The 19860-nt window shown below is 43.4% G+C and overlaps 1 protein-coding gene across 4 annotated transcripts in view; it reads left to right on the top strand.

The window, feature by feature from the left end:
* The window catches only part of ORC1 (origin recognition complex subunit 1), a 37693-nt gene that overhangs the window by 11875 nt on the left and 5958 nt on the right, over positions 1-19860 (top strand). For all 4 annotated transcript variants that reach the window (XM_074380830.1, XM_010349007.3, XM_074380832.1 and 1 more), the window contains 11 exons: positions 195-370; positions 1907-2225; positions 4531-4885; positions 8841-8945; positions 9520-9712; positions 12125-12222; positions 12830-12931; positions 13363-13534; positions 14113-14220; positions 14491-14640; positions 15660-15779. In XM_074380830.1, coding sequence (XP_074236931.1) covers positions 195-370; positions 1907-2225; positions 4531-4885; positions 8841-8945; positions 9520-9712; positions 12125-12222; positions 12830-12931; positions 13363-13534; positions 14113-14220; positions 14491-14640; positions 15660-15779 — 1898 coding nt within the window. The remainder of the gene's footprint in view (positions 1-194; positions 371-1906; positions 2226-4530; positions 4886-8840; positions 8946-9519; positions 9713-12124; positions 12223-12829; positions 12932-13362; positions 13535-14112; positions 14221-14490; positions 14641-15659; positions 15780-19860) is intronic.

Raw genomic sequence — 19860 nt, 5'->3', positions numbered from 1 at the left:
GGAGGCAGAGGTTTCAGTGAGCCAAGATCTGGCCACTGCACGCCAGCCTGGGTGATGGGACTCTCAAAAAAAAAAAAAAAAAAAAAAACCCCACACATGTCAAGCTCTAAGTATGGTGTCTGGCACACAGGAATTGCTCAGTAAAATGTCCTTGAGTTGTCTTAACCTTTCCCTTTCCACCAAATTCCTCCTAGATTCTGATCCTCCTAAGAAACATGCTCGGGTACAGTGGTTTGTCCGATTCTGTGAAATCCCTGTCCGTAAACAGCATTTGTTGGGCCGGAAGCCAGCTGCACAGGAAATATTCTGGTATGATTACCCTGCCTGCAACAGCAGTGTTAATGCTGAGACCATCATTGGCCCTGTTCGGGTAGGTGATGCCACAATCCTTGGTTCTACCTTGAAGCTTATTTATGTCTGCCTCCTGAACTGCGTGACCCCAGAAATATTACTGGCTTTAATTTACCCCATGGGGAATGCATTATTTCCTGTCATCTTCTGTGCTTGCCTGTCTGCTTCATCTCAACAAATATTTATTGAGAGCACATATTATGTGTTAGGAGCCTCCTGCAGGAAGTGACATTTGTTGTTGGTTTTTTTTTTTTTTTTGAGACGGAGTTTCACTCTTGTTACCCAGGCTGGAGTGCAATGGCTCGATCTCGGCTCACCACAACCTCCGCCTCCTGGGTTCAGGCAATTCTCCTGCCTCAGCCTCCTGAGTAGCTGGGATTACAGGCACGCGCCACCATGCCCAGCTAATTTTTGTATTTTTAGTAGAGACGGGGTTTCACCATGTTGACCAGGATGGTCTCGATCTGTTGACCTCGTGATCCACCCGCCTCGGCCTCCCAAAGTGCTGGGATTACAGGCGTGAGCCACCGCGCCCGGCCTAGGAAGTGATATTTGGATTGTGACCAAGGGATGAGCAGGAATTAGAAGATGTATCTCAAGGGGATGTTATGTTTAGCTATGACTGTGGCATCCATAAAGCATTGTGAGGCTGAACATGCTGGCTTAAACAAGGACTTCACCATGAGTAAATCAGTACAAAGAGTGCTAGTTGCTACAGACAAATTTGTGTGACTGGATTTGATAATAAATCAGGTGCTAATGAGCGGCTGGTTTGTAGGCTGAAGTAGGTCACTGGTTAGGAGACTATGGGTTTTTCCTGAAGTGACTTCAGGCTCCCCAACATGGGATTAGATTGTGGTGTGAGGTGTGGTTGTATGCTGGTTGTGTGGTTCATTGAGCATTAGGGCTGAGACTCTCATCTGCCATGATTATCATAATTTATCTCTGAGCTAAATGAGTGAAGGAGAGAAAGCTGAAGGAGTGCGAGGCAGGAGTATTGAGCACTCTGTAGTAAAATGAGGCCAGATTTTAGAAGGCATTGAAAAACTAGTAATTTGGTCTTGCTACAGTGGGAGCCATTATTGACTGTTAAGCAGGGAAGCGTGTCTAGATTAGTTTGTGGGGAAACTTGGCATAGGTGAACAGAATGGACTGGAAAAGAAAGCAATGTAGGGTATAAGATACCAGCCAGGAGGAATTTGTAAAAATAACCCAGGAGTGAGATGATGCATATTTGAACTAGGGTAACAGTAATAGGAATTAAGAAGTGAAGCCAATAAACATTTTAAAAGTGAAATGAAAGGAATAATTTATATATTTCATTGCTGTTTTTAAAGCCGTTAATGATTAAATGAGTAAATACTCAGTAAATATTCATTATTCTTACGTGTTTTTCTAGCAGTATGCTATGCCATGTCTATGCTGCTTTAGATTGGAAAGGTAACATTTCAGGTACAGATGTGAACTCAGTTGTTTTTAACTGTAGCTCTGATGGAATACTCCTTGGCTCTTTTGGGGTTCATCTCTTCCCACTCACCTGTACTTCTAAATTCAGGTGATACTTTTACCCCCAAATGATGTGGTACCAGCGGATCTGAAAAATGAGAAGACACTCTTTGTGAAACTATCCTGGAATGAAAAGAAGTTCAGGCCACTGTCCCCAGAACTATTTGCAGAGTTGAATAAACCACAAGAGGGTGCAGCCAAGTGCCAGAATTCCGTGGGAGCCAAGATTAAGAGTACAGAAAGCCCTGCTTGGACCCCAGCAGAACATGTGGCCAAAAGGATTGAATCAAGGCACTCTGCCTCCAAATCTCGCCAAACTCCTACCCATCCTGTCACCCCAAGAGCAAGGAAGAGGCTGGAGCTTACCAGTAAGTTGTGGAATGGATCACAGTGGGCAATACTAGGGCTAAAGGATTATGTGATAAAATGTTAATTTGTGGGACCATATTGAATTAGTGATCATAGTCCACTATACCCTCTAACTCTAAGTGATCAAACTCATGTGATCCTCCTGCCTCAGCGTCCCCCATAGCTGGGACTACAGGGGCACACTCACTGCATTTGGCTCTATTTTCTGGGTTTCTTTGTTTTTGTTTTTTGAGACAGAGTCTTGTGGTGTTACTCAGCTTGGACTGCAATGGCACAATCACGGCTCACTGTATGTAGCCTTGACCTCCTGGGCTCAAGTGATCCTCCTGCCTCAGTCTCCCAAGTAGCTGGGACTACAAGTGTGCACCACTATGCCTGGATAATTTTATTTTAGTTTTTCATAGCAAGAGGGTCTCGCCATGTTGCCCAAGCTGGTCTCAAACTCCTGACCTCGTAATCTACCTGCCTCGGCCTCCCAGAGTGCTGGGATTACAGGCATGAGCCACTGCGCCTGGCCTCTGTATGTTAATTAATTGTTTTCCTTTCTGGTTTATCTTTCCTATTTTTGGTTTTGGAAAAATCAGCAGATATGTATACATATATGAACACCTACATACAGATATGCGTATATTTTTACTTTTCATTCTTTCTTACCTAATAGGATAGCATACTGAATATATTCTTTTCCAACTTGCTTTTTCCCCTTACAGTGTATCTGAAACTCCCTCTCCACAGCCATTCTGAGAGCTCATCCTCATCTTTTTATGTCATTCATCCTTTTTGAATTTTTTGTGTAGGTGCCAAGATCTTCAAGTATAAGTTACTTATATTCTTGATAGCTCTTTAGTATACTGTTGTTTTAGGAGCCAAATATAAATGTATAAAACATTTAGAAAATGCAGCAAAAATATTAACTAATTTGTAATATCACCTTCAGAAATGAAGGGATGGTCTGGGCAGCCTGGCCAACATGGTGAAATCCTGTCTCTACTAAAGATGCAAAAAATTAGCTGAGCGTGTAGCACACGCCTCTAATCCCAGCTACTCAGGAGGCCGAGGCAAGAGAATCACTTGAACCTCGGAGGCAGAGGTTGCAGTGAGCTGAGATTGTGCTTTTGCACTCCAGCCTCACCAACAGAGGAGACTCTCTCAAAAAAAGAAATGAAGGGGATTGCCTTTTTTTCCTTTATATCCTCATATGTCCCCTCTCCTTCCCCTTTCAACTCTGTTGAAATTTTACCTTTTTTTCAAGATGTATTTCAAAAGCCATCTTTGTGAGCACTTAGGTGCTTCCAGACACTTATTTCCCTTTATGTAATAAAATAAGCAGTCATGTATATCATCTGTTAGACTAGAGTGTTTTATGCATTGGAACCAGTGTTGAGCCTCATTCAGCTTTTGTTTCCTCTTCCCCCTGGCACACACCTGCCATTTTAACTGCGGAGTTGGTATCTGTGAATGAACAGCTGGGTTTCTTGGTGCTGCGGTCCTCGTGAGGGAGGAGCAATTCCACACGGTTTTTGTATTCGCAGAACCCAGTGGATTGCCCCCAGGAACCCCTCTTCTCTCCATTGGCAGAATATAATCTGGGTTAAGAAAAAATCTAGGCCTCATTGTTACTTGATAGCATCTCTAGTATAAATTTCTTCACATGTCATTCAGTTGGGGTTGAAGGTGTGCAATGTCACCCCGATTGAGACCCACTGTTCTGATAGGTTATTTCAGGGAAACCTGTTAGAGACAAGAGAACACTTACTCCATTTATCTACAAAAGCTGACTTAAAAGTTGACTTACGGAGCCAGGCGTGGTGGCTCACGCCTGTAATCCTAGCTCTTTGGGAGGCTGAGGTGGGCAGATCACCTGAGGTCGGGAGTTCAAAACCAGCCTGACCAACATGGAGAAATCCTGTCTACTGAAAATACAAAATTAGCTGGGTGTGGTGGCAAATACCTGTAATCCCAGCTACTGGGGAGGCTGAGGCTGAATCACTTAGCCCATGAGGCAGAGATTGCGCCATTGCACTCCAGACTGGGCAACAAACAAATTCTGTCTCCAAAAAAAAAAAAAAAAAAAAAAAAAGTTGACTTATGGTTCTAACTAGAAAAATCACTCCTAAAATTTAGGTGAGAGATGGAAAATTATTAGAGCTACCTGGGCTGGAGAAAGAAAGCCTGGAATGATATACATAACTCATACCTTATGTATTACTCATTGGCTGGATTTGGCTGTAATGAGATTGGGGGTTTGTATGTTGTTAGGTAAAAAATTTACACATTGTATGTGGTGATTTCTCTTGCGCTTAGGTAACTCTTGGATGTCCCAGCAGGCTTCATGTGCCTCCTTGGATTCTCCAGGAAGAACAAAACGGAAAGTGGCCTTCTCTGAGATAACCTCACCTTCTAAGAGATCTCAGCCTGATAAACTTCAGACCTTGTCTCAGGCTCCGAAAGCCCCAGAGAAAACCAGAGAGAATGGACTCTCTTATACTGAGGATGACAAGAAGGCTTCACCTGAACGTTGCATGATCCTGAGAACCCGAATTCCAGCTTTGAAAACCATAGACATTAGAGACGAGAGAACCCTTACCCCTATCAGGGGGGGACGGAGCTCTTCAGTGGTGCCATCCGTGATTCTGAAACCAGAAAACATCGAAAAGAGGTGACCAGGGGCATTACCCACAGAGCAAATTGAAATACTTCGCATAATGTGAAGTGTGTGGGTCTTAGTCAAAAAAGTTAGAGCAGTAGTTGAAAAACCTATGTCACAGAATTATCGGGAAGCTTTCCCAAAATACAGATTTCTAGGCCTCTTCCCACAGCTATTGAGTCAGATTCCGAGCACTGGTCCTAGGAATCTGTGTTTGGAAATGCTCTTCGGATGATTCCAATATACTGAGTTGTTATTTGGGGATCACTACTGTAGAAGATAACTTCCCAAACCTGCATTGCTATCCAGTTTTGAATTTCATTAGTTCCTGTGGCTTTTTGCCACATTTAACAGTCATTTTTAAAAGCAGTTTTTCATTGTTTAATTTTATTTCAATAGTTTTGGAAAAACACGTGGTTTTTGGTTACATGGATAAGTTCTTTAGGGGTGATTACTGAGGTTTTGGTGCACCCATTACCTGAGAAGTATACACTGTACCCAATGTATAGTCTTTTATCCCTGACCACCTCCCATCCTTCCCCCTGAGTTCTCAAAGTCCATTATATCACTCTTATGCTTTTGCTTCCTCACAGCTTAGCTCCCACCTATAAGTGAAAACATAGGATATTTGGTTTTCCATTCCTGAATTGCTTCACTTAGAATAACAGTCTCCAATTCCATCCAAGTTGCTGGAAATGCCATTATTTCATTGCATTTTATGGCTGAGTAGTATTCTGTGGTGTATATATACCACATTTTCTTTATCTACTCATTGATTGATGGACATTTAGGTTGGTTCCATATTTTTGCAATTGTGAATTGTGCAACTATAAACATGCATATGTCTTTTTTCATATAATGACTTCTTTTCCTTTGGGTAGATATCCAGTAGTGGGATTGCAGGATCAAATGGTAATTCTACTTTTAATTCTTTAAGGAATTTCCACACTGTTTTCCATAGTGGTTGTACTAGTTTGCATTCCCACCAGCAGTGTAGAAGTGTTCCCTTTTCACCATATCCACACCAACATCTATTATGTTTTGATTTTTTATATTATGGCCATTCTAACAGGAATAAGGTGGTATTTCATTATGGTTTTAATTTGCATTTCCCTGATAATTAGTGATGTTGAGTATTTTTTTTATATGTTTGTTGACTATTTCTGTGTCTTCTTTTGAGAATTGTCTATTCGTGTCCCTTGCCCACTTTTTTTCCTTTTGTTTTTTTCTTTTTTTGTGAGATGGAGTCTTGCTCTGTTGCCTAGGCTGGAGAGCAGTGGTGCGGTCTTGGCTCACTGCAACCTCTGCCTCCCAGGTATAAGCAATTCTCCAGCCTCATCCTCCTGAGTAGCTGGGATTACAGGCACTTGCCACCATGCCTGACTAATTTTTGTTATCTTAGTAGAGACAGGGTTTCACCATGTTGGCCAGGCTAGTCTTAAACTCTTGATCTTGATCTCAAGTGGTCCGCCCACCTCAGCCTCCCAAAGTGCTGGGATTACAGGTGTGAGCCACCGTGCCCAGCTCTTTGCCCACTTTTTGATGGGATTATTTGTTTTTTTGTTTTGTTTTGTTTTGCTGATTTGAGTTCTTTGTAGATCTGGATATTAGTCCTTTGTTGGATGCATACTTTGTAAATATTTTCTCCCTTTCTGTGGGTTATCTGTTTATACTCTGCTGATTATTTCTTTTGCTGTGCAGAAGCTTTTTAGTATCATTAGGTCCCATTTATTGTTGTTTTTGTTGCATTTGCTTTTGGGTTCTAAGTCATGAATTCTTTTTTTTTTTTTTTGAGACAGAGTTTTGCTCTTGTTACCCAGGCTGGAGTGCAATGGCGTGATCTCGGCTCACTGCAACCTCCGTCTCCTGGGTTCAGGCAATTCTCCTGTCTCAGCCTCCTGAGTAGCTGGGATTACAGGCACGCACCACCATGCCCAGCTAATTTTTGTATTTTTAGTAGAGACAGGGTTTCACCATGCTGACCAGGATGGTCTCAATCTCTTGACCTCGCGATCCACCCGCCTCGGCCTCCCAAAGTGCTGGGATTACAGGCTTGAGCCACCGCGCCCGGCTAAGTCATGAATTCTTTGCCTAACAATGTCTAGAAGACTTTTTCCAATGTTCTAGATTTTTTATGGTTTCAGGTGTTAGATTTAAGTCTTTGATCCATCTTGAGTTGATGTTTGTATAAGATGAAAAGAGGGTCCAGTTTTGTTCTTCCTTTTCTTTTTCGAGACAGGGTTTTGCTCTTATTGTCCAGGCTGGAGTGCAGTGGTACAATCTCAGATCACTGCAACCTCCACCTCCCAGGTAAAAGCAATTCTGCTGCCTCAGCCTCCTGAGTAGCTGGATTACAGGTACCACCACAATGCCCAGCTAATTTTTTGTATTTTTAGTGGAGACAGAGTTTCACAGTGTTGGCTAGGCTGGTCTCAAACTCCTGAAATCAGGTGATCCACCCACCTCAGCCTCCCAAAGTGCTGGGATTACAGGTGTGAGCCACCACACCTGGCCCTAGTTTCATTCTTCTACATGTGGTATGCCAGTTGTCCCAGCACCATTTGTTAAATAGGGTGGCCTTTTCCCACTTTATGTTTTTGTTTGCTTTGTCAAAGATCATTTGCCCATAAGTATTTGGCTTTACTTCTGGGTTCTCTATTCTGTTCCTTTGGTCTACATGCCTGTTTTTATACCAGTACTGTGCTGCTTTGGTAACTATATCCTTGAAGTTATAGTTGGAAGTTGGGTAATGTGATGCCTCCAGATTTTTCTTTTTGCTTCGTATTTGTCTATGCAGGCTTTTTGTTGTTCCATGTGAATTTTAGGATTGTTTTTTCTAGTTTTGTGAAGAATGATGATGGTATTTTGATGGAAATTACATTGAATCTATAGATTGCATTTGGCAGTGTGGTCCTTTACACAATAATGATTCTACCCATCCATGAACATGAGATGTGTTTCCATTTGTTTGTGTCATGTATGATTTCTTTCAGCAATGTATCAGATTTTTAAGTGAGTCTTTAGGGTGTTTTTTGTTTTTTTGAGACACTGTTTTGTTCTCATTGCCCAGGCTGGAGGGCAATGGCGCAATCTCTGCTCACCACAACCTCTACCTCCTGGGTTCAAGCAATACTCCTGCCTCAGCCTCCCAAGTAGTTGGGACTCCAAGTGTGTGTCACCACACCTGCCTAATTTTTTGTATTTTTTAGTAGAGACAAGGTTTCACTGTGTTAGCCAGGATAGTCTTGATCTCCTGACCTCGTGATTCACCCAACTCGGCCTCCAGGAGTGCCTGGATTACAGGCGTGAGCCACCACAGCCAGCATCTTTAGGGTTTTCTAGGTATATGATCATATCAGTGGTGAACAGTCACAGTTTGACTTACTTTGTTTTAATTGGGATATCCTTTAGTTCTTTCCCTTGACTTATTGCTCTGGCTAGCACTTGTTTTTTAACTGGAGACTATTCTTAAATACATACTATAGAAAAAGATAAGACATTTAGAACAAACTTGGCTGTGCAAATAAATATGTGAGAAGCCAGAAGTTACAAATTGTACTATTTGCAACCTAGAAACTTAAGCACCTGGTCCATAATAGGTTGCTCAGTAAATGCTTTATATTGAAGATGTAGCTGCATTTCTGCTGACCTTGAGCTTGTGTGGACAGTAAATTCATACATGCATCAGAAACAAAAAGACATGCACCTCTGCCTGGGAGTAGTATATTTTGGTGTCTAGTTGGGGAGGTGGTGAATCTGATTTAAATTAGCTTAAGGCAGACTTTGAACTTGAGGTTTGAGTCAAGCTTCAATTATAAACTTTTTAGCAAAAAGAAAGTTTGGCTCTTTTCAAAGTAGATATAGAAAGACTAGGAGCCAATCAGGCCACTTGACTATCTTCTGGTATCTGCTACAGATCTCTGGTATCCGAAACTGCTTCCTGTGACCTACCTATGATTTCTTGCAGGTATGCAAAAGAAGCAGAAACTCAGAATGAAGCCACCCCTACTCCCCATCGTGTCCACAGAAAGAGTTCTCTCTTGACTATGAACCGGATTAGGCAGCAGCTCCGGTAAGACTACTCCTTGGCAGGCAGAGAAACACTGCTACCATCTCTGATATCTATAATCTTGTCTCTTAAAGCATCTTATGCTGTTTATTTGTCGATCCATTGAAATTGACCTTTTACCTTTTACCATATCTGGGATTATGTTTGGTTTCAAATAATTGTATTAGTTTGAAGGGGCAAGAAATACTTCCTGGGCTTAGGTGGCTCTCATCCCTAATCATTGTGTCCAGCAGGACTGGTGGTGGGATAGGGTGCCTAAGAGCATGAACCTGGATTCTGACAGACCTGGATTTGAACCTGGGCTTTGTCATTTACTATCTGTGTAACCTTGGAAAGGCAACTTTACCTTTCTAAGCCTGAAACTCCTCATCTACAAAATATAATAATATATATGTCACAAAGTTGTTGAGGGGTTTAATACAATAATATAAAAAATGGTCATAACAGAGTGTCTCAGTAGCAAGCACTCATGTTGCCTGGGCACAGGAGAGACCTTGCAATACATGTAATCCACACTGACATTATGGAGTTCTTCTTATTTAGACTGAGTGTCAGAAAATATATCCCTACCATTCAGGTTTTTAGGTAATAATAAAAGTGACCAAGAAGAGAAAGAGATTCTACCAGCAGCAGAGATTTCAGACTCTAGCAGTGAAGACGAGAAGGCTTCCACACCACCCCTTCCAAGGAGAACATCCAGAACTGGGTCCAGGAACCTGCGATCTTTGAAGTCATTCTTAAAGACCCCCACGAAGACACCAAAGAAAAGTGTAAGGTTCTTCTAGGTTTATTTTCCAGTGTAGCATCCCTCTCTTGTATTTTCTTTTTTCTTAATACAAGTTTAAAAGTTACAAATGCTGAGGTCACAGGTTAGTAACACCTGTGGAATCTGAGGACAGGTCTGTTATATTCAAACTATTCTTTCTGGAATATTCATGGAGAAAAGGACCTAAGTGAACACTAGGACTGAAAGCAAATCTAGTAGAGAGTGATTTTTGAGTTAAGTTCCTTTTATGGTACAGAAACAGATGGCCAAGAGCCAAATTCCCTAAGGGAAGTACAAGACCCACTCCTCTCTGCATTTCCATGGAGCACTGGCAGAGTGGGTATCGTGTCGTATGTCTGGCCTCTGAGCCATAGTGTTAGTTTTGTTGTCCCTCTTGATACACCTGAGAAACTGGGAGTGCTACCTACATATTGGTAACAAAGTGTGCTGCAGCAAGATGGAAGGAGATCAATAGACATCTTTTCTGCTTCCTGTGGAACTTGAGTAGAACATCGAAAAGAGATTCAGACCAGGGTCTTCTCATGTTCAAGTGGGCTTGAGAAATGTTTGAATTAAGGTTAAATTGATGGTGCATCTTACTCTTTGGAACGATATTAAGAAATGTTAATTAGAAGACTTTGTAAAGCTGATGTCCATTTTTTCCGTATGAAGATGTGATTGGGTTTGCGTTGAAATCAAAGAAACTGCAGGGTACAGTGGCTCACACCTGTAATACCAACACCTGTAATACAGCCAAGATGAGCAGATCACTTGAGGTCAGGAGTTCAAGACCAGCCTGGCCAACAATGGCAAAACCTGTCACTGCTGAAAATACAAACATTAGCTGGGCATGGTGGCAGGTGCCTGTAATCCCGGCTACCCTGGAGGCTGAGGTGGTAGAATCACTTGAACTTGGGAGGCGGAGGTTTCAGTGAGCTGAGATCACACCACAGCACTCCAGCCTGGACTGGAGTGAGACTCTGTCTCAAGAAAAAAGAAAAATCTTTAAGGAAAGGAATCCAGTAGATAAGCAATCCCCAGCCTTTTTGGCACCAGAGACCCCTTTCATGGAAGATGAATTTTCTGCCGATGGCAAGGGGTGGGACGATGGTTTCAGGATGAAATTGTTCTACCCCAGATCAACAGGCATTAGATTTTCATAAGGATCATGCAACCAAGATTCCCTGCACGCACAGTTCACAATAGGGTTTGCACTCCTATGAGAATCTAATGCCTCTGCTGCTCTGACAGGAGGCAGAGCTCAGGTGATAATGCCCATTTGCCACCACTTACTTCCTTCTGTGTGTCCTGGTTCCTAACAAGCCTCTGGTTTGATTGTATCTTGTGACTCCCACCCAAAATTAGGGATATAAGGCATAGGCTACCTTCAGCTTAAATGTGAAGACTTTTTTTTTTTTTAAAGACAGGGTCTTGCTCTGCCTGTTGCCCAGGCTGGAGTGCAGTGGTGCAATCTCAATTCACTCTGGCCTCGATCTCCTGGACTTAAGCGATCCTTCTCCCTCAGCCTCCCAAGTAGCTGGGACTACAGGCATGTGCCATCATGCCTTGCTAATTTAGAAGGGGCTTTCACCTCTGTGTTACCCAGGCTGGTTTTAAACTCTGAGTTTAAGTAGTCTTCCTACCTTGGCCTCTCAAAGTGCTGGGATTACAGGCATGAGTCATTGCACCGCCCTGTAAAGCCTTTTAAACAGAGTTTAAGTGCTTTCTGCCTCAGGAGGAAGTGGGGAGATTGTTCTCTCTCTAGCCAGGCTAAAAGCAAAGGGTGGGTAGAGTGAAATGACCCATAGAAGGGAATGCTTTGTAGAAATATATGAAGATGAGTGTAGCAGCAGCAAGGCTGCTCTAGAAAGCCGTGACCAAGGAAGAAGATACAGGGCTGTTAGACTAGACTAAGCAGTGACCTTGGAGTGGAAAAATCTGCCAAGGTTTCTCCAAGTCCTGCACTGTAGGCCATGGAAGTCCTGGGCTGACACTTGACTATATCTTCAAATAAGCCCAGAGGAAGATCTGATGCATCAAACCTAGTTTATGTCTCCTCTTCTACTCTGTATTTGGGCAGAGTAGTTAGGTTTTCTTAAACATTTCTTGTCTTTCAAGATAATATTTTACTTTTAAATAGTATTTAATCCAAACGTTTATTAATTCTTTCCTCAGACTGACATTGTTATAAAAGCTGATACTATATATAAATTAGAAAAAGAAACTGGATGATGAACAAAGTTTATGCAATGTGAGGTGAGAGAGGGAGAGTCACGGTCCTTTATGCAGGAAGGAACTAAGGGGGAATTCACCACCTCACTCCTTTTATCAGATCAGCACAAATCACATTTTCTGGTGTGTCCTGGATGGTGTTTTGCTTTTTCCTTTTGAAATATGTTCTCTGTTTTTAATACAGCCCAAGCCTAGAACACCACGTTGTGCCACTCCTCAGATCCGTAGTCGAAACCTGGCTGCCCAACAGCCAGCCAGTGTGCTGGAGAAAGCCCGGCTGAGGTACTGCTGCTCTCAGTCCCCTTTCAGAGAGGCATGAACAGTGGGGTATCTGCTTTCATTCATATAAAATGAGAGTGATGAGCAGTCACTGGTCTACCTAAGAAAGGTAGATAGATACACTGTGTGCCTACACTTTTACCTATGGAAGTAAAGTGAATGTGTATATTTAGAAAAAAGAAACCTCTCAAGCAGCATCTAGGTGAGCCAATGTGAACAGGCCCTGGGAGGACGACCTTCCCGTCTACTGCCATCATTTCTGCAGGGATAGAATATGATTCGTCAGGACAGGGCCTCTTGGTATGGTACCCTTTAGAACCATATGGAGACTTTCAAGATACATAAATCTGGATCCTGTCAGAAATCAAGCAAAATCTGAATCTCATGTGGAATGAGGTCAACCCATGTAATTTGGATGGAGAAATGGAGGCCAAGGATTTTGAGGCCAAATGGAGGGATTTGAGAATGGATGTATTCTCTGGCATTTGAGATTGAGTTTTCATGTAGAAACCATAGACAAGAAACTGTAATCATTTTCCATTGACTAATGAGTAAATGCTTCGGGAATGTTCCTAAAGTATTCCTTTTCTCAATTTACCATCAATGGTAGGCTGCACGTTTCTGCTGTACCTGAGTCTCTTCCCTGTCGGGAACAGGAATTCCAAGACATCTACAACTTTGTGGAAAGCAAACTCCTTGACCATACCGGAGGGTGAGTCATGTAAGACAGGCAGGGTAGTTTGGAGAATAAGGCCCCTGCTGGTACAATGCCTTAGGTGTTACAATTCAGCCACCCAGGCTTTCTCCAGTATCAGCAGAATAGACCAAATCATTGCTAAAGCCTAAAGCTTCTGAAGTATTTTTTACCAAAGTAATTCCATAGGAACAGAAATGTTGCCTTCAAAAAGAAAGAAACTGGCCTTCTTTCAGTAGGCAGTTTGCATATAGCATTGCTTGTGGAATGAATGATTCAATATAAGCAGGTCCTACTCTGACCAGCTTCCAAGGATGGTCCTCACTACCTCCATCTCTGCATTTCAAGGGCCTTGGTCCTTCCCTCTGTACGTTCCCACACTCCTCACTGATTACAGAGTACAGTGGCTGGCTAAGATCTACCCCATGGGTTTTCCCTTCTTGCTCTAGGTGCATGTACATCTCTGGTGTCCCTGGGACAGGAAAGACTGCTACTGTGCATGAGGTGATACGCTGCCTGCAGCAGGCAGCCCAAGCCAATGATGTTCCTCCCTTTCAGTACATTGAGGTCAATGGCATGAAGCTGACAGAGCCCCACCAAGTCTATGTGCAAATCTTGCAGGTAAGCAGAACTGTTTAGGCTTTTTGGAAATAATTTCTTAGTGGCACATGAAAAAGGAAAGAGTTACTTAATTTTCTTTATATTGCATATTCATAATATGACAGGCATTGAAGGGCAAGGAAGGCAGAATTCTTACGCTCAAGAACTTCAAAGTCTAGGAGCTAGATAATGACTGCAAGCCAGGAAGCCAGTACTTATCCACATGGTGAAAACTGTGAACTCATAGGTAGCAGTGTGACAACATGGAAAAGGGGTCCATGGCAGCCCAGAGGTTGAGCCTTGCTCTTTTATTCATGGGCTATTTTGAGGCAAGTAACATCCAGTTACAGAATTATGTAATTGTGATTTTAAGGGTGTTTCTGGTCCAGCCCATGACTTATTTGCATTTCAAACTCATATACTTTTTTTTATCTTTTGGTGCCTTCTCTTGTCCTTCCAAGTTAAGGTTAAGACTAGAGGCAGAATATAGGATTCTGAAGTTCTCAGGCTAAATGCCTCCCTCCGTTTACAGATTTAACTTTAAGCCCAGAGGTGTAAGAGCCTTACAGTTCCTCACAACTGTGTTTCCCCTAATGCAGAAGCTAACGGGCCAAAAAGCAACAGCCAACCATGCGGCAGAACTGCTGGCAAAGCGATTCTGCACCCGAGGGTCTCCTCAGGAAACCACCATCCTGCTTGTGGATGAGGTGAGGTGCCCATGGGAGGACAGAAGAAACGGGGCTGTGTTTATGATTCAGGAGCAAGTACTGGGTAGTGGGGAGGAAAGTCCTGGCTCCCTTCTGCATTCCTCTGAGCCCATTTTCTGGTGCTGAGAGGCATGTGTCAATGGACTGCCTTGCTGCTGTGTTGATGTGACCTGGGAAACATGCAGCTAAAGCAATGGTTATAGGTCTTCATTCTGAAGCCCAGCTCAGTCTCTGTGATTGACTGTGTACCTCTCTCCTTTTCCCTGGCAGCTTGACCTTCTGTGGACTCACAAACAAGACGTAATGTACAATCTCTTTGACTGGCCCACTCACAAGAAGGCCCGGCTTGTGGTCCTTGCCATTGCCAACACAATGGACCTGCCAGAGCGAATCATGATGAACCGGGTGTCCAGCCGACTGGTAAGTTCTAGGGCAGTTCCCATGCTGTTCTTACAGATTTGTAAGCTTGGCCAGGAAGTTCGGCCAAAATGGGCCAGGTGCAGTGAGTGGGTCATGCCTGTAAACCCAGCACTTTGGGAGGCTGAGGTAGGTGGATCACTTGAGGTCAGGAGTTCAAGACCAACCTGGCCAACATGGTAAAACCCCACATCTACTAAAAATACAAAAAATAGACGGTGTGGTGGTGCATGCCCGTAATCCCAGTTGCTTAGGAAGCTGAGGCAGGAGACTCACTTGAACCCTGGAGGCAGAGGTTGCAGTGCGCTGAGATTGCGCCACTGCACTCCAGCCTGGACAACAGAGCGAGACTGTCCCCAAAACAGAAGTTCTGCAAAAATGAAAACTAAAATAAATGGGGAAATTAAGAAATGTGATTTCTGCAATGCTTATAGTTTCTATGTTGAAGAGGAATGTATCACCACTGCATGATTTTCTGCAATCATCCTATCTTAGTGTTCTGCTACATGTGCACTTTTAAACTGCACCCAGCCCTGGAGGTTTAATTAATTTAACAAATGTTTTTAGCACTTACAACCTGCCAGGCAGCGTTAAGCGCTTAGAATAGCTCAATAAACCAGGTGAACGAAATGTCTGTCTTCATGGGCCTTGCAGTTCAGCTGGAAGCACACCAAGAAATCATGAAGAGCCTGGTAAGTGAAGCCAGGTGTGGTGAAAATGCATAGCAGAGATCTGAAGATCCTCTCATGCACTTCAATTAAAGCACCTCAGCTTTTATCTACTTCCAAATGATTCCGATAGAATCAAAGGTCCTTAAAAGAAACGAAAAAATAGTTTGAGAACTACTGCCCTACAGGACACCACTGGCCATTGTCAGTAAAGAGTAGTTGAAGGCAGTGGTTGTCTAGGTATGAAATGTGTACATTGTTATATGTGACTTGGTAATCGGATTGGGTGACTTTCCACCTGGATAACCAATGGGCAATCAACGAACTTATTCCTCTGTCGTTTTGGCTTCCTAGGGTCTTACCAGGATGTCCTTCCAGCCCTATACATATAGTCAGCTGCAGCAGATCCTAAGGTCCCGGCTCAAACATCTAAAGGCCTTTGAGGATGATGCCATCCAGCTGGTAGCCAGGAAGGTAAGTCACCAGCTGCACCCATAAATCAGTCAGCACGTTTTTGCTGAGTACCTGCTGGGTATGAGGTCCTATGCTGGGTGCTCTGAGGATAGAGAGAAATTTAGAAAGTCCTGTAAAAATATCAAAAAAGAGAGACAGATTCTGAGAAATTCCTTAGCCTTTTTATTTTATGATTGATTAGAGGGCCATAAGTATTGTGGGTTTATATGCAAACTAACATGAATTGATTCAGGGAGCAAGCAGTTTTGCATAATGAAAGGGACAGTATAGTCAGGTAGACTAACCTGGTTTAAATTCTGGCTCTAACGCTTACTAGGTATGCAGAAGTTTGTAGGAAAGTTACTTAAAAATTTCCTGAGCCTCAGTTTTCTTCTCTGAAGAAGAATGGGAGTACTCACCTCATAGGGTCATTGTGAAAATTTAACAAGATCATCTCTATAACATGCCCAGCAAGGCACACACTCCATGCTAGATAGGAGGTATTGGATGCCCCTCCCCTCCAAGTCTACTAGGAGAATGCCCCCTGAGAGTTCACCACAGATTAGTCTCCCCGGCTACTGAGGAAGAAAGTGGGTTAAATGTCTGCCTCAAGCTGAAAGAAAGAAAGAAACCATACATCTACAAGTATTTCAGCACGTAAAAGAATTATAAACGTATTTCTCTTGCTGACACACTCTTCACCCTGAATGGCTGTAGCAGCAGCACATGACTCCTGATCGGAGCTGGCTACTATATTAGGGACTAGGGTGAGAGGTGAGCCCACTTTGTGCCTGTCTCCAAGCTTTGCTATCCAGGAAAGATCCTCAAAGTTACCTAGGCATTTTATGGGTAGACTTTTTCACTTTTGCTCTTATGCGTAATCTAAGAGGCTCTTTCTTGTCTACTAATGATCCTTTTTTTATGCCATACTTTTTTGTTTTTTGTTTCCTTAGCTAGAGTCACTCTGTCACCCAGGCTGGAGTGCAATGTTGCATCTTGGCTCGCTGCTCATTGTAGTGGAGGGGTAATCTCTAGGGCAAAGAGTTTGATAGATTAAGTACAAATTGCCAAGGCCCCAGTGGCTGTATGTATACCCAGCAGTATGAAATAGAGGAAGGATCTAGGACAAAGGTCAGCAAGCTTTTTCTTAAAGGGCTAGGTAGAAAATGTTTTAGGCTTTGCAGGCCAGAATCAGCCATAAAAAAACTCTGTCACAGCAACTCATCTTTGCCTTTGCATAGTCACAAACAATATATGAATGAATGAGCATAGCTATGTTCCAGTAAACCCTTATTTTATTTATTTATTTAGAGACAGTCTCACTGGAGTACAATGGCGCAATCTTGGCTCACTGCAACCTTCACCTCCTGGGTTCAGGCAGTTCTCCTGCCTTGGCCTCCCGAGTAGCTGGGATTACAGGCATGTGCCACCACTCCCAGCTACTTTTGTATTTTTAGTAGAGACAGGGTTTCACCATGTTGCCCAGGCTGGTCTCGAACTCCTGATCTCAGGTGATCCACCCGCCTTGGCCTCCCAAAGTGCTGGAATTACAACCAGTGCAACTATTTATAAAAACAGGTGGTGGGCCACACTTTGTTGTTTCCTGATCTAAGGCATCTTAAAGTTAGTTTCTTAACATCCTCTTTTTTCTTTTTTTTTGAGATGGAGTCTTGCTCTTTCGCCCTGGCTGGAGTGCAGTGGCACAATCTTGGCTCATTGCAACCTCTGCCTCCTGGGTTCAAGCAATTTGCCTGCCTCAGCCTCCCGAGTAGCTGGGACTACAGGCACGTGCCACCATGCCCAGCTAATTTTTTGTATTTTTAGTAGAGACAGGGTTTCACTATGTTAGCCAGGATGGTCTCCATCCTGAACTCATGATCCACCCGCCTTGGCCTCCCAAAGTTCTGGGATTACAGGTATGAGCCACCTCGCCCAGCCAGAATTTTGGGTTTTAAAATTTTAATTTAATTTAATTTTGTTTATTTAATTTTTGAGACAGTGTCTCACTCTGTTGCTCAGGTAGGAGCGCAGTGGTGTAATCTTGGCTCACTGCAACCTCCACCTTCTGGGTTCAAGTGATTTTCCTGCCTCAGCCTCCTGAGTAGCTGGGATTACAGGCATGCACCACCATCCCAGCTAATTTTTGTATTTTTAGTAGAGATGGGGTTTCACCATGTTGGTCAGGCTGGTCTTGAACTTCTGACCTCCTCATCCCTCCCAAAGTACTGGGATTACAGGCATGAGCCACCATACCTGGTCGAATCAGTTTTATATTCTGTATCTTACAATTATGATATCTGAAGTCTTTAGGGGTCTGATTCTGATATCCATTGATTCTGCCAGTTCCCATGCATAGATGGCCTTGCTTTCTTGTTTTTGTGTCTTGCTTTTTATTTTATTTTTACTATATGCATGGGATTCAGAATGCTCCTTTATTTGAGAATTAATTGGGGCCGGGGTTGAAGTTGAATTCATTAAAAAAAATTTTTTTTCTGTTAGTTATCTAGAGGCACTACCAACTGTTACCATTTTTTAAATAAAATTCTCCACTTGAGGATTATAGGAAAGACAACATAAATTTGGGCTACAAATCCAAGTGAGGGCTTACAGTTCTAAAAACTCAGGGGAGTGTCCAGGTGAGATGGCTCATGCCTGTAATCCCAGCACTTTGGGAGGTCAAGGTAAGAGGATCACTTGAGCCCGGGAGTTTAAGACCAGCCTGGGCAACATATTAAAACCCCATCTCTACAAAAAATTTAAAAATTAGCCCAATGAGGCCAGGCACAGTGGTCATGCCAGTAATCCTAGCATTTTGGGAGGTCGAGGCAGGCGGATTGCCTGAGTTTAGGAGTTCTTGACAAGCCTGGGCATCATGGTGAAACCCCATCTCTACTAAAATACAAAACCTTAGCCGGGCATGGCAGCGTCCACCTGTAGTCTCAGCTACTGTGGAAGCTGAGGCAGGAGAATTGCTTGAACCTGGGAGGCAGAGGTTGTGGTGAGCTGAGATCATGCCACTGCATGCTGGTGTGGGTAACAGAGTGAGACTTTGTCTCAAAAATAAATAAATAAATTAGCCCAGTGCGATGGTGTGCGCCAATAGCCCCAGCTACTTAGGAGGCTGAGGTGGGAGGATTGCTTGAGCCCAAGAGATTGAGGCTGCAGTGAGCCATGATCACACCACTGCACTCCAGCGTCTCTGAAACAAACAAACAAAAAAAAGAAAAAAGAAAAACTTGGCTGGACATGGTGGCTCACACCTGTAATCCCAGCATTTTGGGAGGCTGAGGCAGGTGGATCACCTGAGGTTAGGAGTTTGAGACCAGCCTGGCCAACATAGTAAAACGCTGTCTCTACTAAAAATACAAAAATTAGCTGGGCATGTTGCTGAATGCCTGTAATCCCAGCTACTCAGGAAGCTAATGCAGGAAAATTGCTTGAACCCAGGAGTTGGAGGTTATAGTGAGCCAAGATTGTACCATTGCACTCCAGCCTGGGCAACAAGAGCAAAACTCCATCTCAAAAAAAAAAAAAAAGGCAGGTTTTTTGTGTGTGTGCCCCACACCCACCTAGCACCAAAGTTAAAGCAGGTGGTTTCCTCTGCCATCCCTTCTGCATGATTTATCTCACTCAACCTGTACTGAGGCTGTAGTGGAGGTCAGGTGCATGCAGGGGTATCCTGTTAGGTTCCTTGTTGGCTGGGCCTCGGCTTTTTCTTGTGCCTCCCTTGCCCCACCAGCAGCCCCGAGGGATGCATAGGGTCATCAAGGCTCACCGATACCCTTGGGGTCAGACTGGTTTAGGTGTTTCCTTAGCTCCCAGAGTTCTCCTTTCACTTTGTCCTGAGGCCCCTGCAGTAGTTCTTGAGTCCCTGCTATTCACCACACAAGGTGCCTCGTCACAGGCTGTACAGGTGGTGATGGAAAGGCAGGAGAACTGACGAAGCGGGAATGTCTACAGGACACCCTTACCAGTTCAATGTATGGGATTAGAGGAAGGGAAAAATATAAGCCAATAGTCATGTTTCTGTCTTGAGTTACTTGAAAAGTGATTTTTTTTTTTTTCGAGACAGAGTCTAGGTTTGTCACCTAGGTTGGAGTGC

The sequence above is a fragment of the Saimiri boliviensis genome, chromosome 11, assembly GCF_048565385.1.
Source record: "Saimiri boliviensis isolate mSaiBol1 chromosome 11, mSaiBol1.pri, whole genome shotgun sequence".
Classification (NCBI taxonomy): Eukaryota; Metazoa; Chordata; class Mammalia; order Primates; family Cebidae; genus Saimiri; species Saimiri boliviensis.
The sequence above is the reverse complement of the archived record's forward strand: the minus strand, read 5'-3'. Positions and strand labels throughout refer to the sequence as shown.